General features: G+C 40.6%; 2 protein-coding genes across 12 annotated transcripts in view; one reads left to right on the forward strand and one right to left on the reverse strand.

Moving 5' to 3' along the window:
* ST3GAL6 (ST3 beta-galactoside alpha-2,3-sialyltransferase 6) overlaps nucleotides 1-26,360 on the forward strand; it is an 85,917-nt gene that overhangs the window by 8,257 nt on the left and 51,300 nt on the right. For 8 of the 11 annotated variants that reach the window (XM_045501753.1, XM_045501759.1, XM_045501754.1 and 5 more), the window contains one exon: nucleotides 13,651-13,818. The gene's annotated coding sequence lies outside the window, so the exon portion shown is untranslated. Of the gene's footprint in view, nucleotides 1-13,144; nucleotides 13,359-13,520; nucleotides 13,544-13,650; nucleotides 13,819-20,388; nucleotides 20,411-26,360 lie in introns of those variants that run through there. The other 3 variants (XM_045501755.1, XM_045501756.1, XM_045501757.1) reach the window with 3 other exon arrangements.
* Nucleotides 536-24,628, reverse strand: LOC123610318 (SIN3-HDAC complex-associated factor-like). The gene is given in 6 exon segments (XM_045500972.1): nucleotides 536-837; nucleotides 839-1,275; nucleotides 6,393-6,474; nucleotides 6,625-6,694; nucleotides 23,880-23,967; nucleotides 24,446-24,628. Coding segments are annotated over 6 exon segments (1,161 nt in total). The 3' UTR covers nucleotide 536.

A 26,360-nucleotide genomic window follows, 5' to 3' on the forward strand; every position in this document is an offset into this window, starting at 1 on the left:
TCTGTCTCTCTCAAAATAAATAAAACATCAAAAAAAAAAAAAAAAAGAAAAAAAATTTAAAAATGTTTTTACAGATTTGGTAGGGGTCTTCTGCTTTAACCGTGAAATGGTATAATTATATCCTTTTTTTAAATTGAGTTATGACAAATTTATCATCATGAAGTAAAACAAGTGTAGCCAGCCATCTTAAAAAATGCCCCAACCACTGCTTCTCCATGCAGAAAGAGTAAAACTGCATACTTTTTTCACACAAAAATCCCATCTCTGTCCCCTAAAATTCCCCTAGTTTCGTTCATTAAAAGGGGATTAAAAAAAAAACAAAACTTAAAGAGTACTTTACAGCAGCATTCAGCTTCCCTATGAAATACTCAGCATCTTAAATATTACGTACATTTCTTTTTTTTTTTAATTTTTAAAAAAGTTTATTTATTTTGAGAGAGAGACAGAAAGAATGAACAGGGGAGGGGCAGAGGGAGGAGAAAGAATCCCAAGCAGGCTCCGAACTGTCAGCACAGAGCCTGATGTGGGGCTTGAACTCACAAATGGGTGAGATCATGACCTGAGCCAAAAGCAAGCGTAACTGGCTGAGCCACCCAGGTGCCCCTCTTTGTTTCTTTTAGTAAGCGACAAGGGTTCAATAGATGTGTGTCAATGAGGACTTCCCCAAAACGGCCTTTAAAGATAATCCCACAACGTATTTTCTGGCTCTTCCAGTGTGTGAGATCTGAGAAGGAAAAATCTGGCATTCTTTTAGAGCCAGAGGCCATCTCTGTGTCTGAGCCATCATCTGACTGGTTACTATAACAAGGAGACTGAGCAGGGGAGGCACTTGAGGTGCCTGTGAACATCAGAACTGTGACATTTAAATTCCTTGTGTAGTTTACTGATCTGGTTGCTTTTTATCCTGTTGCCAGATAGAGTTTTCACTTTCTTTGGTTTCAATGTAGTCTTCAGACTGGGTCCTGCCGTTGCGTCTACCACATGATTCCAGGGTTTTTTGTTTTTGTTTTTGTTTTTGTTTTTGTTTTTTTTTGATCCCGTTGGCAGTTTCTTCCATCTTTTCACAAGCAGGACACAGGCGTTACAGATATCTCCTGAACGAGTCTCATGCAACCCAAAATAGCTCTCGAAGTCCTTTTCATAGCATTTACTGCCAATGAATTGAAAACTGGAGGACTTAGCTCAGCAAATACAGCAGCCCTCTATACTTAAGTACATCTTTGGCGTGCGAAAACCAAACAGCTTTTCTGCTGGGCTTAGGCCTTCCAAAAGCAGCTGTTAAACACACAATAATGTTTCTGAAGTGCCGAGTGCACGCCAAGCCATCCCCCTTCCCCCAACTGCTCCTTCTTCCTCCTCAACTGACTTGTCTAGAAAGCCATGAAATAAGGGGTACCTGGGTGGCTCAGTTGCTTAAGCGTCCGACTGCCTTTGGCTCAGGTCATGATCTCACCATTCCAGAGTTTCAGCTCTGCATTGGGCTCTGTGCTGATAGCTCAGAGCCTGGAACCTGCTTCAGATTCTGTGTCTCCATCTCTCTCTGCCCCTCCCCTCTCATGCTCTGTCTCTGTCTCTCTCTCTCAAAAATAAATAAACATTAAGAAAATATAGAGGGCCATAAAATGATATAATCATATTCTTATACAAAATCTTCTACCTGAGCTCTCTACCTATGACCACCAATATTCCTGCCCATGTACCTTTTATAGAACATTCTTTAAGCCTGGTTTTCATTACACAAATTTTTTTCTGCTCAAAAATCCAGAGAGTTTCTCCAACTGGTCTTTGAAGTTTTCTGTCATCTCATGTTGCTACCTTTCCTTTTACTCTCCCATTTGAACCTGTGTTACTGCAGGCTTCCGGTGCTTTAGCTCAGGATGTTCTGTTGATACTTAATGCTTTTCTCCTTTCACTCCACACTGCCCATTCCAAACCAGATGGTGTGTTCATTTTCTACCCTTACGGTTTTTAATTTTTTTTTTTTTCAACGTTTATTTATTTTTGAGACAGAGAGAGAGAGAGAGCATGAACAGGGGAGGGTCAGAGAAAGAGGAAGACACAGAATCTGAAACAGGCTCCAGGCTCTCAGCTGTCAGCACAGAGCCTGACGCGGGGCTCGAACCCACGGACCGCGAGATCATGACCTGAGCCGAAGCCGGACACTTAACCGACTGAGCCACCCAGGCGCCCCTAACCTTACGGCTTTTAACTACATGACTCTGCATAAGTTGCCTATTACCTTGAGCATCACTTTCCTTATCTATCAACTCGACATAATGGCCACGTCACAGATATTACAATAAAAGAAAACACATATAAATAGTTCAGCATAGGTTCTGCCAAATATCATTTAATCTGTATTACTTGCCATTATTATTGCTACAACTATTACCATAGCTATGATTATAACTCTATTCTTCCTTGGATAGTTACAAATTAACTTTCTCCAGAGAGTCTTTCTGGTTGATTTCATGGAGCTCTAATTTTCCCTTCAGTCTGTTTCATCTTAGCACCTGGCTTCACTTTGGACTTTATTAGTATACTCATGTTGTTGCATTTCTTTATTCTTCAGTGAACAGGAACAAATGTTTGGGCACCTAGGATGTGCCAGGTGCTGTGCTATTTATTCTGTAGGGACCCAAGGGCACACGAAGGGATGAAGTATATATGTGTGTGTGCATATTCACCCATATGGGTTTTTGGTAGAGTTGGGATGAAAATCTATTGGTTGAATGGCACTAGGAGTCTTTCACAAAAAACTAGGGTTATGAAGTAAAAACTGCTCTATTCAGATGCACATTAAAAATCTTAACATCTTTTAGCTTTTTTAAAAATGGTTTAAAATTATGATAGTTATAGTTATCTTTATTCTTCAGACAGTTTTACATATGCTTTCTTTCCTAGACTCTCCTCTATTGTCATCCAAATGCAGAGTGAAGGTGGAAAGTGAAGTCCTCCTTGAAGAGAATACCAACAGAGGGTTCCATAACTTGGAAGTTATTCTGGAGAGGGGGGAAGTTGGAAGGTGAAGAGAATATTCCAGAAAGCACAAATGGAATGATCAAAGGCGCTGAGGCGTAAAACAATGTTGAGAATGGTTAAGAACTCTGCAAAGTTTAGTGCTCTTAGCCAATAATGTTCAAAATCAAAGCCACTGAGGTGTAAAACAGTGTTGAGAATGGTTAAGAACTGTGCGAAATTTAGTGTTCTCAGCCCATAATGTTTAAAATCAAGCATTTGAGGAGATGTCACAGGAGAGAATGCAGGATCAGCTCAATCAGACTGAGAGGCCTATGGCTTATGATGTTTACATCTCCCCATGAGGTTATGCCTTTGGGGATGTAGCTCTATATGGACAATTTATAACAACCCAATTCTTCACATCGCTTCTAACATTAGGCTTGTTAGCATTTGTCATGGAATACGTCTTTCCCATTTGCTGCTTTCATGAGAAAATGATGAAGACATTAGTAATGGTAATGTATAATTGATGTTGGAGCTCTCATTTTTAATAGCCCAACTATTTAAAACATGGAGCTATTGGGGCGCCTGGGTGGCGCAGTCGGTTAAGCGTCCGACTTCAGCCAGGTCACGATCTCGCGGTCCGTGAGTTTGAGCCCCGCGTCGGGCTCTGGGCTGATGGCTCAGAGCCTGGAGCCTGTTTCCGATTCTGTGTCTCCCTCTCTCTCTGCCCCTCCCCCGTTCATGCTCTGTCTCTCTCTGTCCCAAAAATAAATAAACGTTGAAAAAAAAAATTAAAAAAAAAAAAACAACATAGAGCTATTAAATATCTATTGAGACTTCTGAAGTGTGGGATTGTAATTGAAATTTGAGAATAGGGATGGGTTTCAATGGGGCGGAGACATCCTGGGAGAATAGTCAAGAGGGTCACTACAAATTCATAGCCTTGAAATGTTCAGTGCCCCCTTAATACATTTTACACAATAGAAGGCCAAGTGCTTCTTTCTCTTCCTAGCTTTATTTTCTATAATTACATGCTTGATAATTTATATGTAAAATTTTGATCAATACTTGCTCTTCATTTCTTTGTTTGCATTGCAATTACGTTTTGTCTTCACTCTCCTTTCTTTTTTTTTTTTTTTTATTTTTTTTATTTAAAAAAAAATTTTTTTTTTAACGTTTATTTATTTTTGAGACAGAGAGTAGACAGAGCATGAACGGGGGAGGGTCAGAAAGAGGGAGACACAGAATCTGAAACAGGCTCCAGGCTCTGAGCTGTCAGCACAGAGCCCGACGCGGGGCTCGAACTCACAGACGGCGAGATCGTGACCTGAGCTGAAGTCGGCCGCTTAACCGACTGAGCCACCCAGGCGCCCCTCTTCACTCTCCTTTCTTAGCAATCATCCAGATTTGAATATATCAGTATGTTATTCGGAGCTTATGCAACATTTAATGTTCACCGTCTGAATTATATTTAATCCTAGAAAATCTTCTGTTTTTACTCCAAAAATATGTTTTCTACTAAGTCTGTGTGGTGTCCACTATTTTAATCCAGTCCTTTGGTGTTAATTTCTCTTGCTTGGAGATTAAGTGACAGGACCCAGAACACTCTAACCACAAGTGTTTAAAATTCCCAGAGAGGAATTAGATGTGAAAGAAAAAAACACTTGAACTATACTTAGCCTGAAAATGGAATGTGTGGGAGAGGTCTGCAAGGAGGGTAGGAAAACAGAGAGCAAAGCAAAAAGTGTCCTAGCATGTTTCCAACACTGTAGAGGGGAGGGAGTACCCTTATTACTTATAATGTGTCCCTGCTTATCAAACAGCTTTTTAATTATCATCCATGGATTTGCCTATGGAGGTTGCCAATCTGCCAGTTCAAACATACGTATTCCTTGGCCTTCACATTTTTCTCATTATAAGTAAATTACCTTAGCATTTCCGGTTACACACCAGTTCCTAAGAGGTAAACAGCTCAGGTAAACTGGCCAGTTGAGTGTCTGAACAGCAGATGTGAGTGGCTAACTCTTGGCTTTGGCTTTTCTCAAGACAGTGCCCCTCTCTGAGGTTGTACTTAGGTTGTTAAGATCTCTATTTCTTGGACAGCTCCAACTTCTCTGATGTTTTTTTGTTTAATTAAAAAAAATTTCTTAATGTTTATTTATTTTTGAGGCAGAGACAGAGCATGAACAGGGAAGGGCAGTGAGAGAGGGAGACACAGAATCTGAAGCAGGCTCCAGGCTCTGAGCTGTGAAGTTGGATGCTTCACTGACTGAACCACCCAGGCGCCCCTCTCTAATGTTTTCCTAAAGTGAAGTTTTCATGGAGGGGCGCCTGGGTGGCTCAGTCGGTTAAGCCTCAACTCTTGGTTTCAGCTCAGGTCATGATCTCATGGTTTGTGCATTTGATCCCTGCATCGGCCTTCACGCTGATAGTACCAGAACCTGCTTGGAATTCTCTCTGTCCCTCTCTCTCTGCTCCTGCCCTGCTTGTGCTTGAGTACGCACGCTCTTTCTCTCTCATAAATAAATAAATAAGTAAACATTAAAAAAAGGTAAAGTTTTAGTGGAAATGTATCAGACATACAGAGGAGTACACAACCATGTACGTGCAGTTTGCTACATTTCTTCCCAGTGAGCACACCTTGTAACCTGCCTCAAGATGAAGAACTAGAACATTGTTCGCCCTCACGAGTGCACCATGGACTCCCCTCCTGTCACTGTTTCCCTCCTTACATGTAACCACTATTCTGACTTTTACCACCATAGAGTAATTTTTTTTTTTTTTCTGTTTCTCTTTAACGTGAATTAACATCAGGTATTCTAAATGGCTCTAGAGCGTTTAGTCCTTCTGGCTGAGGGCGTGGCCTGGGCATTTCAAGAAGAATGTTATGGGTTGAATTGTGTCCCTCAAAAAAGACAAGTTGAAGTCCTCCTATCCCTCCTATCCAGTACCTCAGGTTGTGACCTCATTTGGAAATAGGGTCATTTCAGATGCAGTTAGTTAAGATGAAGTCATGCTGGGATAGGGTGGGCTATTTTTCCAGTAGGACTTCCGTCCTTATAAGAAGCATCCTTGTGAGGACAGAGACACAGGGGTAATACCATGTGAAGATGTTGTATTGGAGCGATGCGCATATAAGCCAAGGAATGCCAAGGAGTGTGAGCAATCCTCAGGAAGCTAGAAAGAAGCAAGGAAGGATTCTTCCCTTCAGCTTTCAGAGGGAGCATGGCCCTACACCTTGATCTTGGTCTTCTAGCCTCCACAACTATGAGACAATAAACCTTTCTTGTTGGAAGCCACCCTGTCGGTGGAACTTTGTTCTTGCAGCTCTGGGAAACAAATACAGAGGGTTTGCGGTGGGCCTGGTGCCCTGACCCCTCCTCTTTGCATCCCCCCCCAAGGGTGCACCTGGCCGTTGCCCTGCCTACACACTGTCCAAGCTGCTCCTGTCTGGATGGGCTTCCAGGATGCTCTGTCTCACTCCTGGTTGCTCCACACCTGTGATGTGCCCTGTAGGAAGACAGAGGTTTTGTTACTGTTATATGGCTTTTTCCTGATTTCTTCGCTAGTGTTTTCAGAACGAGCCAGTTTGGTATCCTGACATGCCTCAGACGAAAGCCTTGCGTATCAGCCTTTTGGGTCTCTGCTGAGGGGTCCTACCTATCCTCCTGCATCCAGACTGGGGCCACATCCTCCATCTGGTTTCTCCAGTTCCTCTGGTCCAAATCATCTTTGATAGGAAAAAAAAAAAAACAAACCAAACATTATTCTTTAAATGCCATACTCTATTTTAGTATGGCATGCTGAAAATAAAGGTTTCATCTTGCTGTACAGAGGCCTATCAAAGACCAATTCTCATCTGAGAAAATAAGCCCTCAGATCGAAATGCAGCCCAACAATTAGACTTTAGTAAGTAATCAGGAACTATGCAGAACATATTAGATAACAGAGCACTTTCTTTAGCAAAGGATTAGTTTTAGTCCGCCTTACAACTTATCTGTTTTTTATTCTGGGCTGAGTGTCTGGTGTGGGGAGCCACAAGGATTGTACTGTTGTGAAATCCCCAGGGAGACACCACAGACTCAGGCCACTTCCTGTGCTCTGGGCTCTTTTGTGTCCTTGCTTTGGGACCTAGGGTTTCGCTGGTGGCTTTTGACTTAAATGCTCTTAGCACAGACTCTGTCCCTTAATGTCGTATGTCCATAGCATGTGCCCCTTACTTTCTGTCCAGAAGCCATTACTTACTGCTACTAACTATGGGGAAATCTTCAGGACATTTTTAAAAATCACAGACACGGGGAAGTTTCAAAAGTTTAAGTGATCCTACTTTTGGTTTCTGATCTATTTGTCATTCCTTATTCTCATGCTAAGTCTCTTTCAACTGCTAGTTCCTGCTGTTTTTACTATCTATCTATCTATCTATCTATCTATCTATCTATCTATCTATCTATATATATTTCTATTTCTGTTCTGCCCTCTGAGGGGGAATGCAAAAAAAAAATGTGGTTTTAGGCGAATCATGTATTCAGTACAGTATGCATATTATGCAATAAAAATAATAAAATGTGCACCTCGAATCTGTAGTTAAGAGGTTAGAATGAGGCAGAAGGTTATGTTTGGTATGTTTAATTGTCTATGTTTAAATGTGTGACTATATAGATTCGCTGTCTTGGTTCAGATACTCCTTATGCTCTGCGACCTTGTGCCATGGGATAAATGAGTAATAAATATCTGTGCCAGATGGATGGACGGACAGATGGATTAATGAATGATGAAACTGGTCCATCTTGAACAGTGATTTTATTGAACTACTGGTAGGATAAATTTCAGTTGGGTTCATGGCTGCATCCTGTAGCCTGGAAGGATTTCCCTAAGCCCAGAAGGATTTCTTGGACTAGAGTCCGGGATCTAGAAGTGAAATCTCCTTGGCTTGTCTGTGGAACATGCTGAAACATTTGGCTAGTTGTGTGAAAATGGGGCCACACGGTCTGACTCCATTGTGGCCTCAGTATGACAGAGTTACTTCTTTCATTGGAAACCTAGATTTTTTTTTTTTTTTCTATTTACTGACTTGGGGACCACGTACACTTCTTTGGAAATCAGCCAAGAGACTGCTCGTCCCTTTCCCTCTGAAGAGAAATGCTCTTCTTCAAATTCTGTTTTGCCTTTTCTGGACTAGGTCATCTTACAGTGTGAAGAATGCAGCCCATAGTGAAGTTATCCGTATTTTGAAACATTTGCCTTTTGAGGTTTTTCTCAGAATTCTTCTGTATAGAAAATGACACTAAAGTTGGAGGAAACCAATAGATGGGTCTTCACGTATTTGTGAACTTGACCTCAGTTTACACTTCAAAATAAAACTTGTTACAGTGTCCTTGAACAAAAAGTTCCATTAATGTAAATAGATCATTGTTTTTGGTCACACTGTTTATAGGTCTGACCACTTCACGATCATTTTATTGCTTTGCTTAATTGTCTGTTTTATCAAACATTAACTCTGACACATAGTGGGCACTTGCCAATCCCTTGATTCTAAAGAAAAAATTGTTTATCTTTCTGTGTGGTTGTGCCTTGGATCATTTTCTGGCCAGAGCACAGAACAAGGCATTCCAGAGAAATATTTGTTTTGTTTATCTGCTTGCTCAAACGCTCTGATTTTTCTGTCCAGGGTGGTGTGGCCAGGAGGCGAAAGTGGTTGTAAGATACAGACTGTCTTCTGCATCTACTTTCTCTTCAGTATGTTCTGTTTGCAACAGGATTAGTATAGGTTCGACTTAACTGGAAATTTATTTTCTCATTTAAGGGGCGCCTGGGTGGCTCAGTCGGTTGGGTGTCCGACTTCAGCTCAGGTCATGATCTCGCGGTTCGTGAGTTCGAGCCCCGTGTCGGGCTCTGGGCTGATGGCTCAGAGCCTGGAGCCTGCTTCCGATTCTGTGTCTCCCTCTCTCTCTGCCCCTCCCCCGTTCATGCTCTGTGTCTCTCTGTCTCAAAAATAAAATAAAAAATAAACGTTAAAAAAAAATAAAATAAACGTTAAAATACTATTAACTTCCCCTTTTGAGAGTCATAGTATTTTAATTATTTAGTTATTTTTACCTGACTTGAATTATCAAAGATTTATGTTTTTAGAGAAAACCCCATTTAAAAGGGAAATTTCAATTTTAAAGTATTTCTAGCCATTTGTAAGATTCACTGTCTCAGTAAACTATTTTATTGAATTATCTAGATTATTATTATTTTATTGAATTATCTATTATCTAGATTGAAAAACAAAAGAGCTTTGGCTCCAAAATAACATTTATATAGGCAATTCTCTGAGAGCAACCTAAATGTCCGCTAGTAGGGAATTGATAACTTGGTGATGCATTTGGTTGATAGAATATTCTACAGAACTTAAAAAGAATGAACTAGACCTTTCTGCATCACATCGATATGGATGGACCTCAAAGTACAGTGACAAATGCAAATTTCAGAATATTATATAATTGTCATGTAAATGTTAAGCATTACTTAAAACAAGGTCACATCCTATATAATGTTTATGAATGTGTGTGCGTGCATGTGAATAAAAAGTGGAACCCACATGCACATGCATGAACAGGAGGAAAGTTCCATGTTGACCTGTTCCTGGGGAGCTCTGATGGCTCTCAGGTACAGAATAAGGACCCAGGCAGCAGAGTCCCACCAAACTCTGGCTCGCCACCTTCCTGCTTTGAGACTTTGGACAAGTTGACTTCTCTAAGCCTTTCTGTGCAGAGATCCTTATGTCCTTATGTGCAGAGTTAGAGTAACGGCGCCCATGCCAGTGCTGTGTGCGATCTGTGAGTTCCTGCGGGCGGGTAGGCACACCGCCAAGACTAGCTATTAACTGTTTTCATCATTACTCCCATCGGCGGCTTCAGTTCTTCTGTGTGAAGCTTTCCTTCTCACCTCAGAATCTTAGCAAATGCCGTTTCCTCCACCTGGAATGTTTTTCATTTTCACCCTATTTCATCTGGTTAACTCTTGAGTGGAGTTCTCTGAGAATTTCCCCCAAATTCTTCGAAGAAGCTCCCTGTCTTTCCCTAGCTGGGTCAGTTTTTAGCCATACCAATATTGTAACTTAATAATTAGCTGTGAACTTCTTGCTAATACCTGCCTCTCTCCTGGATTGTAAACTTCTTTTTTTTCCCCCTTCACTACTTTATCTTTAGTTCCTTGAACAATGTCTGGTATAGAATAGGCATTGAGAAATTTTTTATTGATCACTTCAACACTTACTGTAGAAGGTAGAAACTTTCAGAGTTAATTTTATCAGGAAATAAATTTGACTCACTTTGCCAAAAGGATTAAACCTACTGGTATTAGGAAGTAAATCTAGGATTATATGATTTCATAAAAAAAATTACATAAAAAAATCACATGCATTGGTTTATTTGTAATAATATTATAAAGTACCCCAAATTAAGATTTGCATCGTGTTTGTAACTTGGCTTTAGAGAATCCTCTGATGGATAATAATATAAGCACAGATTTTTATGTGCTGTGGAGAACAGAAGAATTTCCAACACTTAAATTTCGATTTTAGGTATGTTCATTTGATTGCTTACCCTCAAGGTAATTCACTTTTTTTCTTTTAAAAATAGCAAAGGAGGAATGAACAAACAGATGATACTTCCCAAGGGACAGAATAAGCTAAGTTCATTCAGAATTAACTGAAAAGTAAATAAGCAGTTTGGAAAAAAAGGGCTTTCATAAATCAGATTTCATAAATCTGATTTTCATAAATCAGAAACAACGTTTAAGCAAACTAAAACAGCAAACCCTTTGGAAGGGGGACTTTCAGAGTCAGAAGAAGGGCAGGAAATGGGTTTCCTCTCAGTTCTTGGTTTATTTACTATGGGAGAGAAATGTGAGAACGCTTTAAAGTTTGAGGAAAGTCTGTGTGTTCAGATATTAGCATATTTCTCCAGGAAAGACATCACATAGGATTTTGAACTGATTCAGGTCCAGTTTTATTAGATAAGTCAGGGAGCAGAGCTAGAAACGGGGACTTGCAAAACACTGAAGGAATTTTTACGACTCTGATGGATAGCAGAGAGGTGAAATTCAGGGCCAGGTAAATAATATAAAGCCCTACGTTGAAAAAGAAGACCACAAATTGTAGCCTTGGGAGACTTACCTCCTCCCCACCTTTGGAGACACACAATTTTATAACAGGTCACTGGGAAAAATTTTGTAGCCATGTTTTCTCCATTCTATTTCTCTGTTAACTGTAGAATCATAAGTAGAAATAATAAGTAACTGCATTTTTGAATGCTGAGTGTCTGTTCAGTCAGTCATTCATCAATCACAACACAGTTACTCGGTTTCAAGTAGTTGCCAAACTTGGGGCATGAGCATCATTCGTTTGTTTGTTTTATTTGAGGGAGAGAGAGAATCCCAACAAGGCTCTGTGCTGTCAGTGCGGGGCCCGACTTGGGACTTGAGATCATGCACGACCTGAGCCGAAGTCAAGAGTCAGACACTTAACCGAATGAGCCACCCAGGCACCCCTTACTTTTTTTAAATGGAAGTAAAACATCTCTTCTTTAGAATTGTGCAAAATTAGTTGCTCTCAAAAGTATGATTGCGGCAGTCACTGCAAGATACCAAGATACAAACTTTGTAAAATTTTGGATGTGTGGACTCACAAAGTCCTGCTAATTACCACTTAACCTATTTATTTATAGTCATCTGCCCCCAGATCAAGACTGGAGAATACTTTTGAAGTCATATGGTTAGAAGACTCTGTGTGCTTTGGGGGACACAGGTTTAAATAACATTCTAATGCGTGTAATCAAGTTATATCCTTGACACTCAAGACCCACGGTCTTGACCCTTTGCCTCACCTGGCAGGTTGCTTCAGATGCAGATTCTCAGGCCCCACCCCAGACCTACTGAATCATCATCTATAGTTTAACAAGGTGTTCACGTGATACCAGTGGACATTCAAGTTGGTTAAGCACTACTGTCCAAATGTATCCCAAGTGGTTCTTAGGACAAAATACCTTCAGTAACAAGTGACTTCGTTATCCAATCAGTCAACCTGTATTATCTTTAGGCAGCCCAAATATTTGGAAGTTCCCTCCTACTGAGCTCAGAACTAACTTCTTGAATATTGCATTCACTGGCTTTGGCTTAACAACTTGCCCCCCCCACCCCCACCCCACTCCCCAGCCTTCAAACCAACTTAATGCCTTTTCTTCATGAAGGTCATTCAAACATGAGAATGGGCCATCTTGTTTCCTCCCTTGATTTAAGCTCCTCCAGGTGTAACTAAGTCCCCATCCCTCCAGCTGTTCCTGGTGTGGTACTGTTTGGGGTTTCTTTACCAACTCTTCAGAGTAGATAATTTTAAAGGATCTTTCCAACTTTAAAATTGTGATTGCTCTTTTACTTCAGCTGCTGATAAGTACTACTGGGTAGAAGATGATAGCAACCCAGGAGCTGCACTTTATTTGCATTTAAGGAGAATGACTCTGGGGCACAAATGTATAATTATCCATAATTTCCTTAGGCTCAAAATTCCGTTTCATGGTAGAGACTTCCATTATAATAGCTGCTAAAGAGCACTACTTTGCCTTTCTTCTAACTTCCAAATGCATCAACTACTTGACATTTCAAAAGTGAAAATTAGCATTTTTTTTGTCTATAAATTTTCATTTTCAAAGAAAAAAATTCCCTGTAATCCACAACTCAGCACATCAGTGGATTTCATTTTTCTCCAGTGTCTTTTGGTAATGGGTCACACACACATAGAAATAATCTTAGTGTTCTTAATGCTTAATGCTAATTAAGTGCACTTAAATGTTTTCCTTCTTGGTGGAATCTAAATATTTTTTATGTTATTATGTGATTTTCATAATAGTTAAGCACAAATATTTCCTTATTGCAGGACGTTAGAGTTCATAGTGGCTTCTGAAATAAAGTATTTGCCATATTTTTATTTTTGTTTTGTTTTTAATTTGTTTCCTAAGAATTTTTTTAAAATAACATATTTTCTACTAACACAAGTGCACAGCATGCAATCTTGGTTTTGTTTTTGTATCAGGGTTAGTCTTGTGTAAGAAAAGCTGTAGCAAGAGGAGTTTGAGATTTTTTTTCAATTTTTTTTTGAGAAAGTAGCCCACAGCACATTCTTAAACTAGTTGCTCTTCACACAAATTTCTCCATGCTTCCTTTCCCCTCACGTTCTTCTAGACATTTTAATTCGTCTTGACCTCCTCATTCTCCCGTCTCCCTTCCCTTCCTCCTCAGAGAATTTTCCGAGTAAGCTCGTCTCTCACCTCCCTCACCTCTGCATTTAACAATAAAGCTGTGTGTATGTGTGGAGAGAAGCTGAAAAATAAGACAGATGGTTCTTTCATTACCAGGTTGTTTTGGATTAATTAAGCTGGATGTGTTATTTTTTTTTTTCAAGGACACTGAGCCAGATCCTGTGGATAACCAGTCATGAACTATAGTAATGTCACATAGGCTGCTGGTTTTGCTCTTGGGTTTTTTGTTTTGCTTCTTGGGAATTTCATCATCCTGTAAAGCATTTTGGGAAGGGTCCGAAGTGAGTTTACCAGATGTGTTCATTAAGGATTTTTTGACAGCTTGAAGATTTCCTTGGGCAGTTAAGCCTATTCTTAAGAAGCATGCTGTCTTTGTGTTTTCTTTCAGCACTTGCAAGTGAAGAAGCAGCACAACTCTTTGTTTTGGATTATTCCTAGCAGAGAGGCTCCAACAATTTTGCAGACGGACTCCCGGGCCTCTGGAACCCGTACCCGTACTACGTCCTTCACGTTCAGGAGTAGAGAGCCTTTGCAAAACAGATTCCTAATAGTGGAGGTAAGCCACTGTCTCAGACTTCTTAGATGTGAGTGTGAACATTTGAAGTGTTCGTATACAATGTTGCCACCTCTAGCAGGTGACTTTATTTTTTAATTATTTTTTAAAAAATATTTATTTTTTGGGGAGAGCACAAGCAGGGGAGGGGCAGAGAGAGGGGGACAGAGGATCTGAAGCTGGCTCTGTGCTGACAGGCTGACAGCAGTGAGCCTGATGTGGGACTTGAAACCCCAAGTCGTGACATCATGACCTGAGCCAAAGTCAGACGCTTAACTGACTGAGCCACCCAGGCGCCCCACCCTCTCCTTCTTTATGTACAGCTGTCTGTTAATTTATCTCTTATTAGTTCAACATGTGGCCAGAGGGCCCATGAGACTATTACAGTAACCAGTGACTGGTCAGCACATCCCAAAGTTAAGCTATGGAAGTAATAATAATAATGCTAAATATATATAATTACTATTTTAAAGTTTATTTAAGTAATCTCTACACCCAATGTGGAGTTCAAACTCATGTCCCCAAGCTCAGTAGTCTCATGCTCTTCTGACTGAGCCAGCCAGGCACTTCTTAAATATTATTTTTATTCTCAGTGTGAATTTGTCTTGTTTGGGACTGTTCTAAATCAGTATGGAAGTTAGAGAGTAATAAAATGCTGAAGTTAAAACTAGGACATTACATGCAGCACATGTATTATAGAAACTGCTGTTAAGCTGTGTAACCATGGGCAAGATGCTTGCCCTCTCTGGGCCTTGTTTTCTCAATAGAATGAACTCTAGTTCCCTCTCTGTCCTTAAATGCTACAATTAATAATAATTTTATTAAAGTATCTTAATATAATTTTTATGCATATTCTCCTTACCATTCCTGAACCCATGTACAAATTTAAGACTCACTTCATAAATTTATTCTGAGAAAGCTTGGGAGCTCAAACGTCCATCAGGAATTATCTCCATGTTTCTGTATAGCCCCATGCATCTGTATAGTATTTCCGATTTGTTAAGGTTCATCAGAAAGCAGTTATTCCACTAGTAAATTTGTTACGTTACTGTTTTGTTTGAAAACAGTTTTGTGAAGGACACCCGCTGACTGAGCACATAACGCTTTAGTGGTCCTGGCAAATTTGGTCATTTGCAATGCTTTTGGGATTTGGTCCTTGGGACTCTCTTGAGCTCTTTGTTCACACCGAGATTATTCATGAGTGGCTTCAAAGCCCTTCCCCAGTGTCCTGGGCCACTGGGCTTGCAAAACTATTGAGTACCACAAACTTAGCCTGGACATAAGGCTGGATCTTCAGGTTTCTTATTTCCAGATATATCTTAATTTAATGGAATCCGAGCTGTAATCATCTTGGGTATTTGTAGAACTGTCTTTCCCGCCAATCTTTACATCTCTTGGCATCACCTGGAAATATTTTTGAGTCTTTATAGCATAATGGATTCTGGTGTGTGCCTGCGTTCAAATTCAGCTCTGCCCCTTACTGCCTGGGTATTCTTGAGGTCGTTAGAATTTCTCTGTGCTTTCGGGTCATCATTTGTGTGATAGGGATGACAATAGTACCTTTCTCAAAGGGTAGTTTTGAGGATTAAAATAATTGCATCTGTAGAATATTTTAAACAGTTCTATTATGTAAATGTTCAGAATATAAGCTATTTTTAAAATTGCCATCTGCTGCAGCGTTTCATTTCTGCCCCCATCCTCTAGGGCTGACAGATACTCAGCTCTTCATCCTTACCTTGTTAGACATTGCTGATTGGCCCTGGTACTGTATTTCCTTCTGAATCCTTCTCAACAGTATAACAGCGTCAGAGACAGCTATTTGTCAATTCAAATTATTTGCAGAGTTATTGATTTTATTTCTTGCTTCAAGACATAAATTTGATATGCTGGTTCCAAGTCTGCATTGTTTGTTTTTGCTAAAACTCAAGAGCAGTTTTATTATGACAAGCATAAAAAGGTATAGCTTCTGTAGCCAGAAATAGGGTCTCATTCAAGCATGAGTTTTGCTAATGAATTACTACTGTCTTGAATGCCTTTCATTTTTTATTCAGAAGGAGATGAATAAGTCTTCCTATCTGCTTTGAAATATTGAAATGAATGTGCAGAAACAGCTTGCATAGTAATGAAGCTTAACCTTTTGAGGCTATTATTAGTACAATGTCACTAGTTCTTTAGGGTCTTTGCCAGATTGTCACAAAGTTCATTTTTTTAGTAAGGGCTTGGTAGCTGATATTTCATTAGTTTTAAATGGAGCATTAGAACAAGGTTGGGAGCGTCTTTCCCATGTGCCAGACTTTTACTTGAGTGCTTTATATTTACTACTTACAGTAGCTCTATTAGGTGGTATTATTCCCATTTTACAGCTGAGGACACTGAGATGTAAAGAGGTTAAGCAACTTCTCAGGCTCCTATGGTTAGCCAGATATGTAGAGCTGAGACTCAAACCCAAGGGGTCTGATTGCCACGCAGGCAACCTTAATGCCTAATTAGGCTGCTGCCTGCAAAGAATAAACTGCATGAAGAGGAAGATGAGAAGGTGGAAGGACCAAATTATAAAAGTCTTAAATGCCAGGCTAAGTGATTTTATGTTTATTTGACAGACAATGGGAAGCCACTGAAAGTTTTCCTGTAGGGCGGGGTGACAGAGTGAGAGCTGGGCTGTAAGGATTTTACATGAGGTACAGCAGGTGGGCTGGTTTAAAGAGAAGGGAGATTAGAGACCGTTGCTAGAAGCTGAGAAGTAACGAGCACGTGGGTTTTGGAAGCAGCATTAAGATAAGAGCTTGGGAACGCCCATAAATGGTGTGCCAAAGGGGAAGAGGCCAAGACACGTAAGCAGAGAGGTGAGACCCAGGCCAGTGAGTGCCACCTGAAGGAGGTGGTTCCGAAGTTGAACACCATGGAGGCCGGAGAGGATTGGAACAAAACAAAGACTAGTGGGCCATTACTGTGCACCCCGCATGAGACTGGAATTGTGCCGGGGAAAAGTCCACATTAAAATGTTCTGCGCTACCAACTCTGCTCCTTGTGAGTGAGGTCCCCTTGGGCAAGTTTTTCGATTGTTCTAAATCCTGGCTGTCTCTTTTGGGGTTCAAGTTGTGAATAACAGTAAGTGGAGATGCTGTTGTAAAGGTTGGGGTGGTGATTCAGTTGACCGTTTTAGGCGATGCAGAATGAAATGTGTGTCCTGTAGATATAATGAGAGGAGTCGTGTATATTTGCTGTCAGAAATGCCAGTAGTATCGTAGTGATCGTGGTAGGAAGTGGAAGGCTAAGACTGGAAACAGTATGGGACTGAAAATGTGTAGGGAATTTACAAGGCAACCGCAAATATTCCCTAGAATGTGAGGGACATTTTTCTCAAAGCCACTTACTTTCAGAGAGAATCTGACTAGTTTTCTCAGAGGAAGTTCTGTTGGTTGGAAAATTTAAAAGATCATGTCTAAAAGACTTAAAGGAAATAGTAAGGAACTTAGAATGAGCTTCCAGTTCCTCTCAGAAACCCTTTTTGTGAATCCCTGACCTTCTCAGTGGGGTATAATTTCTCTTTCCTCTGACCTTTTCCATTAGTACTTCTCAAACACAGATCACCTGAGGGTCTTGCAGATTCGATTCAGTGGATCAAGGGTGTGGGGCTGCGATTCTCTATTTCTGCCAAGTTCCCAGATGATGCCAACACTACAGGTCCCTGGACCCCCACTCTGAATAGCAGGACTCTAAAATACTTTTTAGGTTTCACAACAGGTAAGCATACTTATTTTGAAATCGTGTAACGGTTCTCTCATCAGACTGAGCTCTATTTCCCATATCTTGCAGCACACACCCATAATGAGTGCTCGATATTTATAATCAATTCTTCTGTCAGTGGTTTGTATTATTCAGTGGTATCAATAACTTTAATTGTTATGGGTGGATGTTTTTTTTTTTTTTTTTTCTTTTAACTGAGAAATTGAAGCAGATCTGTTCAGGAATAGGCGCCAGAATACAATATAAAAATTTTATATAAAGTTAAGCATGCATTTACTGTATGACCTATAAGAACATATGCTCACCCAAAAGCATGTACTTGAATGGTTGTACTTGAATGTTAGCTTTACTAACAATAACAACAACAACACCTTATAAAGAACCAAACGTCTATTACCTGGTGAATTGATAAATAATTGTTATATAGCCATATGATGTGTTACTACTTACCTATAAAAAGGAATGAATTCCTGGGGCGCCTGGGTGGCGCAGTCGGTTAAGCGTTCGACTTCAGCCAGGTCACGATCTCGCGGTCCGTGAGTTCGAGCCCCGCGTCGGGCTCTGGGCTGATGGCTCAGAGCCTGGAGCCTGTTTCCGATTCTGTGTCTCCCTCTCTCTCTGCCCCTCCCCCGTTCATGCTCTGTCTCTCTCTGTCCCAAAAATAAATAAACGTTGGAAAAAAAAAAAAAAAAAAAAAAGGAATGAATTCCTGGCACAAGAAACAATGTGGACAATTCTTTCAAAAGCATTATACGAATTGAAATAAGCTAGAAATAATATTACTTATTTATGATTCTATTTGAATGAACTTTTAGAAAAAGCAAAAGTATAGTGATAAACCAATCAGGGGTCAGGAAATGGGGGAAAGTGAGTTGGCCGTAAAGAGGAACCTGGGAACCTGCAGGGGAGGGGTGGGGTGATGGAAACATTTGGTATGATTTTGGTGGTTGTTACTTGGCTGTATACGTATGTCAAAACTCATCACATTGTACACCTAAAAGTGAATTTTATTACAGAAAAAATTTTATCTCATAAAGTTAAACAGCCACAATCGTTAACCGGTTAAGATCTAATATTCCTTGGAGGTATCTTATCAGTGGGATATTAATATAAGGAAATAGAGAAAATTTCCACTCTGGGAGAAGAAATGGGTCTCTGGGAGAAATTATGAATAAACAGTAGGAACATAAGTTCCCTTAAAAGCTTCTTTGTGTATTTTTAATGTAGCTGAGTCTGAAGGGAGAGATCTTGAAAACAGGAACTTCAGTTCATTTATTTTTAGCATCCAGTATAGTATGCCATTTGCTGAATGATTTTAGTGTGCCCACTGTGCTATTAAAAAACAAAATTCTGCTGAAAAGTCATTTCTGTGCTTTTTTATATTCTTTGCAGTGAGCACACTCAATTATCAGGGGAGCATTCAGTCATCTGCTTTGGCAGTGATGGCTTAGCTTTAATTAGGTAAAAAGATGTGTCTACATATGGTAAGGATGCAATCTGGCAAAAGCACTAGCTTTCTTGAAAGACTAAAAGGAAAGAGCATGTGTATGTTTACGTGTATAGAGCTAGCTGCCTGTTGTTTTATTAGCCAAAGAATTGGGGGGAAAGGAGAGAAAGTTAATTATGCATGTTCTTCTTTTGCCATACAGAAAAAAAAAATATATGAATTTAGAAATCAGCCAGAATGTATACAGGTGATCCAATTTGTTGAAACTAGACAGAGTTATTTGGGGGGGAGAGGGGGTGCATAAACAAAACCATAATTTTCTATTTACTCAATAATGTCAGATTTTTCCCCCTTAATTTGTATCAAATAGTAGTAGCTCAACATTTCAGATTTAAACTTAGCTTTTTCAGGTATAGTATGGCATATTAATTTTGGATATGCTACTGTTTATTCTTTAATTATGGCTTATTGAGAATTTTCAGGTCCTTCTAACAGAAATCCCATCAATCAGACTACTGAGTCTTTAAGATTTATCTTTTTAAATTATGAAGTGAACATTTTTTCATATAATGTTTCTAAGTAGGTGTATTGTAATAAATGCATCTATTTAATGTGTATCATTCCCTAATTTTACTTTCAAAAAGGTAGTAAGTGAATATAAAGTTCATCATGTTATAGTTTAAAAAAAAAAAAAAAACCAAAAAACAGTGGTTATAGTTCCCCATAATGTGCAGTTTAAAAGCTTTCCATAATGTACAGTTAAGCTCAGATCTGGGTTTGAATTCTGGCCACTGCTCTGGTAATTGAGCATCTCTAGCATGGGGATGATAATATACTTTCTTTCTTTCATCCTGTGTGAAAAGGGCTGAGTCTACTGCTGGGCATTTAGGAAATACTTAATAAACTGTGCTATTATTTACATGATCAACACCAAAGGTTCGTGTTTTTTGTATGTTCATGAGGCTGCTGGACACATTTGGATCATCCAATTAGTAAAAAGGGCCATACTTAAAGGGGTAGTAAATGAGTTAAAGAGAACTGAACCCTTTACATGGGTCACTTTAGGGTCCTGTTTGTATCCGCTAAGGCTTGGGCTATATTGAGATGGCTAGGTCTAGGAGGCTTAAGGGGACCTATGGGGCCAGAACAAAAACTCTAGAATTAACACATAGCTAGAGCTGGAGCTAATGCTCACATGGCCGTGTGATTACAGAGAACGGTCCTAAACCGAGCAATAAATACAAAGAGGAAGGCAGGCAGGATGTATGAACTGTTGGCCAAGTTCAGTCTTGGGTGTGTCAGTGTGAGCTAAGGACCCGTGGAGACCTAAATGGAGAAGGAACTCTCTGAGGGCTGAATGGACACAGGCTGCCAGCTGGGCCACCTAGTAAAGCTGTGGAGGTGAGCCAGGAACAGGGGCACCTGGCTAAGGGGAAAGCTGTGGCTGAGATCCTGCCCGTGCCAAGCTATGTGCCCACAGGGCTACGGGGAGTCAGGGGATATCCTTTTCTCATATGTCCAAAGACGTAGGTTGTTGAGTCTTTGGACATACTAGAAAAGGATATCCCCTCTGTGTTGAGCAGCAGTGTGTGGAGTATGAGGCAAGACCAAGCCTTGACAGGGCATCCGTCAGTCACTGATGTAGCGGAGAGCATAAGGGAATACAGTGGATGAGGACATGGTTTCAGATCCAAGCTACTAAAAAACTGGAAGTTTGGCTGCAGAGCTGCTGGGGTGGCTGAGAGAGAGAAGAATGCAGACTTTGAAAAACAAAACTCGTCTCAATGCACATTCTCCCGGCAACAGAACCCAGGCCTGGTGAAGGAGATGGCCAAGGTCAGTGTGGGATCAGCCGGAACCTGACCAAACTGTTTAGCTGCTGCTCTGGGGCTCCTCAGGCTCCCTTGCCTTGAGCCCGGGTCAGTCCTAGAGCTTGGGGGTGGGTGCTGAGCCTATGGACAGAGGGGCATTAGGAAGAGTGTGTAGCCAGGTGTAGAGGAAATGTCACAGAGAGGTGAGGCAGCCTGGGTCTGTGTGCTCAGCATCTGGAAATGTGGACATGAAGGATGTTTCTTCCTTTGTGTTGTTTGATATTGAGATACCCACAGTATTTGTGTGCTTGGTGAATGACTGCGGAATTACTGTTGAACATGCTTCATTCTAGCTGGCTGTTGGTCAAACAAACTCCTTTTGGTTTGATAAAGCATTAGGAGACTATAAAACTAAAAATCTGACCATTTTCAAGTGTCCTTCCATAGCGTTTGTTTGTCTGTCTTTATAAGTAATGCTATCAAGCTTGCTCTGGGGCTCAGGAAGGTGCCTGAAAACAAGCACCCTCCTGTTTGCTTCTCATACACACTGAAGTTGGAGAATCACTGCTCTAGGACACTCAACAGAACCATGGAGGGGGAATAATTAACGTGTTGACTGAAATCCAGTAGAATGAGTTGGCAAGAACAAGGATGGGAGTAATAGGGTTTTGTTTCAGCCCAGTGTGTGACCATAACCTTTCTCTTGATTTCAACAATCCCTAGAATTTGTACTGCCCAAGGAGCTGGTAGGATAGACAAATTAGAGAAATGTGTTGTAATGTTTAGTCTGGTATCAAAAAGATGGGCTTGTGCCCATTTATGGAAGCTCACATCAGGAGAGAGGCGGCATAATGCATGGGCTCTGGTCGGGTAGATAAGGGTTGGAGTTCTATTTTTGTTACTTATCATCTCAGGGAAGTTACTGCCTCTCTCAGAGCTTCAGTTTTCTTCATAAAATGGCAGTTGTAAGTTGGCCACTTCCTTCACAGGGTGGTTGTGAGCATTACATGAGTTGATGCACCAAAAGCATTTATCACCAGCTTTGGCATGTGATGAGCACATGCTGAACACTCCTATCTTAATGATTCTAATGAACCGTTATTCATTGGGCATTTGCCATGTGCTAGGCACTTCCGGAAAACAAAACAACCCCTCCGCCCTCCCCCCCCCCCCAACAAAGCATCTAGTCACAGGATGTATAACTACATTCAACAGCTATCTACTTAACATCTTCTGTGTGACAGGTATTGTTAGAAATGCTGGAAATAAAATGATGGACAAGACAGACTATCCTGCTCTTATGGAGCTCGTAGTCTAGTCAGGCTGACTCTTGTCACATCTGTTAGAGTCTCTGTATTTCTGTAAACCCATCATTGTTTTCCTCTGTGGTTCTCTGGAGTACACATACTAGAGCAATGGTTCTCAAACTTCAGTATGCATAAGAATTATATTGGAGGGTGCTCGTTTTAATGCACATTCCTGAGATCCAGAGATTCAGAGTAAGTAGGAGCTCAGGAATGAGTATGTTAACAAGCCCCCATCTGGGGCTGACCCTTGGATCTGCCACATCACTTTGGGGCACGCTGCCCTAGAGCCATTTCCCTTTCATGGATATCTGAATTTACCCGTGGGGAGCTCTAGCCGACAACGTAGCACTGTCAGGAAGTTATAGATTACAATTCTCTTTTGGGTTCTCCTCATGCTTTTTGTCTTGAGAGACAGGATGACCCCAGGAATGGAACTGGGAGGAAGAAATGGTCAGACCTTAAGTCTATGTCTGTCGCTTAAACTGTGTGACCTAGGACAACCAACTTCAGAAACTTTCAGTTTCCTCATTCGTGAGAGGGATCATACCTGTGCACCATTTGTCAAGCTTGGTTTGAGCCTTAAGTGAAGGAAGGGACATAAAAGCATTTAATGCAATAAAATGATAGACAAGACAGACTGTCCATGCAGATAAGATACACTTATTGTTAAAGAGAAGGGAAGGGCGCCTGGGTGGCTCAGTTGGTTAAGCATCCAACTCTTGATTTCACCTCAGGTCATGATCTCATGGTTTTGTGAGTTCGAGCCCCACATTGGGCTCTGTGCTGACAGTGTGGAGCCTGCCTGGGATTCTCTCCTCTCTCTCTACCACTCCCCACTCATGCTGTGTCTCTCTCTCTCTGTCTCAAAATAAATAAATATTTAAAAAAATTTTTTAAAAAGGGGAAACTGTTGCCAAGATGGTGCTCACTTTTGACGTATGTAGATTATTCATATATTGGTTTATGATAATTTAAGAAGAGATAAACATTTGATATCTGCCAACAGTTCCTGTTCTTCTTTGATGTCCTCTGCCTACACTTGAGATAAATAATTACTTCATGACTTAAATTTTGTAAATAATGTTATAGGGACCCTGGTCTTGGGAACAGATGCAGCCAAGAAGCTGAGTCTGTCATGTTTAATGTCAAGATCTTGACACTTGTTTGTTTTGGTAGTTTAAGCTATCCTAAGGGGTTGCGGATTTCTTTTTTTGCTTCTTTGCTTTAAAGCAGGCATATTTATATATTAAATGCTATATATGAAATATGTTTATATGTTCTGATTGGTTTTTTGTCAATATCTCTTGCTCAAAGCAAAATGGTCGTTCCATTTATAGCATTACAATTGGGGAATTTGTTTATTCATGGAAGCTTTTTTTCTACAAGTATGCAGAGGAACTATAAATGTTTATCACAAGGATATCCTGGCTGGCTCAGTCTACTTTGCAACTTGAATATGCTTTGAATTGCCCATGAAATACAGAGTTTTTCTCAGTTGGTGTATGCAGTGGCTCTTCAAGAGTAGTTTAATTTTACTTTTTAAAGGAAAACATGTTCTCTTACACTTCTGGGTTTCCAGCTAAAACACATACTAGTGAATGAAAAACAACAAAATCTTGCTTATGGATACCTCCATGCTTTGCAAAATAATATATAAATTTCCCAAAGAATGCATTTTGGGGGAACAGATAAGCAAATTGAATTGTAAATCTGAGTTTCTTCTCTAGACCTTCCTATACTGTTTTATCTTACATGTAAAAAGGCTTTTAAAAAGTTGCTGATACTGGTAAGTGGCATCCATGTTGGGTGCTTGCATAAATGATGTTACTTTAGGTGGAGTCTTAAATAATCGAGCAGTTAAGCAGATTGGTGACTATATTGGCCCATGGTAAAATACCTTCCAGGATAGTCTCAAGCCTAACATTAGTAGTTTCTAAAACTGTTTCAGTTCAAGTTTAACTGGTGGATTCTAGAACTCCCAGAGTTGCCAAACACCCCTGATGTCTGACACCGTCAGCGTGTACAACAAAAAAGGGTTAATTACAGTGTATATTTAAGGGAGTCACAGGATATGTAAATATAGTAAAACCTTGGTTTGTGAGCATAATTTGTTCCTGAAACATGCTTGTAATCCAAAGCACTTGCATATCAAAGAATTTCAAGAACCATTGGCTCAGTTGTGATCATGTGACATTTGCCATCACGTACTACTCGTATTGCAAGACATGCCTCGTTTATCAAGTTAAAATTTATCAGAAATGTTTGCTTGTCTTGAACAACACTGACAGAACAGGTTGTTCTGCCATCTAAGGTTTTACTGCAATTCCATTGTGTTCTTTGGAGTCTTGATTTGTCCTATATCCATGTTTGGGTAACAGCTGCATGGGTGAAAGAAAAAAGCATTTTGCTGAGGTCCCATCAATCAAAGGGATGAGACAAGCCAAGTCCACATCAGTTTCCTGTCGGCACTGATAGGCCTGTATCTTGTCTTCATGAAGCATTGCTCATGGCCTTCGGTGAATGTTTAATATGATTACCTCTCACCTATACGACGAGTTGCCTTTTAGCACCCAGCTGGACCCCAGTTTGACCTTTCTCAATTCTCCCAGTACAGGGGGAAGAAGGAAGGCTGATACTGTTGAACAAATATAAGGGCCAAGTAGAGACTTTTACTGATAATCCCAAACCTTAGCACTCTCCATCACTTGGATTTTACCCAGTATTCCTCAAGAAACATAGAGGCATACCCCGCTCCTTTTTTTAACCTACTAATAATCCTGCAATTTATTTCTTTTTACCAAGGAGAATTTAAGATGATTTTTAAAATAACCCACAGTACATCAAGATAGCATACATTTCAGGTGGGTGAGGAAGACCGAACAAAGCGGAAAGAGAGGTGCAGGCCTGAGGGGATGGGAGCAGCAGATCTATGTGCGCTTTATAAACTGCTTTACTCCCTTTGCCATGCGAGGATGTGGGACTTTGTGCAAAAGCCACGTGCAACTGCATCTTTCTGTCAGACCAGTAAGAAGACAGTGTAGGTTGGGGCGCCTGGGTGGCTCAGTCGGTTGAGCATCCGACTTAGGCTCAGGTTATGATCTCACGGTTCCTGGGTTCGAGCCCCGCGTCGGGCTCTGTGCTGACAGCTCGGAGCCCGGAGCCTGTTTCGGATTCTGTGTCTCCTTCTCTCTCTGCCCCTCCCCCACGCGCGCTCTGTCTCCCTCTGTCTCGAAAATAAATAAACATTAAGAAAAATTAAAAACAAAGAAGACGGCATAGGCTGCATCAGGATAGGCCAGGTCTCACATTGGCTTTCTCAAAACCCATGCATATTACTACTTAGAAAAAGAGCGCAGCTGACAGTTTTAGAAAACGAACCACCGTTAAATACACAACCACATTCACATATTTTGTGTCCTAGGTTGTGCCGGGCACGCTTCATTTTGGGTAATCTACCTAATAGCTCACAGAGGTAGTTTCTGTGCTCTCACCTGTAAACAGATGAGGATACTCAGGTTGGAAGTGGTAAACTGATTTACCTAAGGTCCCCCAAGACAGGAATTATGTGGAATTGGGCGGTAATTCATGTGTTCCAATTGCCAACCAGTTTGACTCTTCATGGGGATCATGTGTGCTAGGAAGTATGTGTAAAGTGTGTTATTTAACTCCTCTATTTGCTTTCTCCTTACATAGGCATTTCTCACTAACTTATAATAATGGCATGTGGGGGTGGCGGCTGCCTGAATAGAAGTGAGAAGCAGCAGCTGACACCAAGGGAGGAGAAACCAGCGATTTCCTCTGGATAAGGACGGCGTAGCGAACAGTCCCACACCCTCATTAGCTCCAGAGGAGCCCAGCATAATTATGACATTTGTTAAGATGACCCCACATTATCGAGGAAAGCTTAAATTATATTATATTCTGTTTATGAAGGCAAAGGAGTGCTTTATTTTAAGAGTTCCATTTGGACTTATTTTACTGTTCAAAGGGAGACAGCATGGTCTTATCTAGACATGCATCTACCCAGACTCACCATGTCTGCACTGCATTGCCCCGATGAAGGTTGATGGATGTGAACAAGAGGTACATGCAATTGTCGAAATGAACCAGAAACTTGACAGGCAAAAAGCTAGCATATTTGTTTAAAGTCCCAAGCATTGAAATCTACTGTAAGCACCATATAATATATTAAATTTGTCTTTTGCATTTAATTGCATGTGGAAATGAGAACTT

The sequence above is a fragment of the Leopardus geoffroyi genome, chromosome C2, assembly GCF_018350155.1.
Source record: "Leopardus geoffroyi isolate Oge1 chromosome C2, O.geoffroyi_Oge1_pat1.0, whole genome shotgun sequence".
Lineage (NCBI taxonomy): Eukaryota > Metazoa > Chordata > Mammalia > Carnivora > Felidae > Leopardus > Leopardus geoffroyi.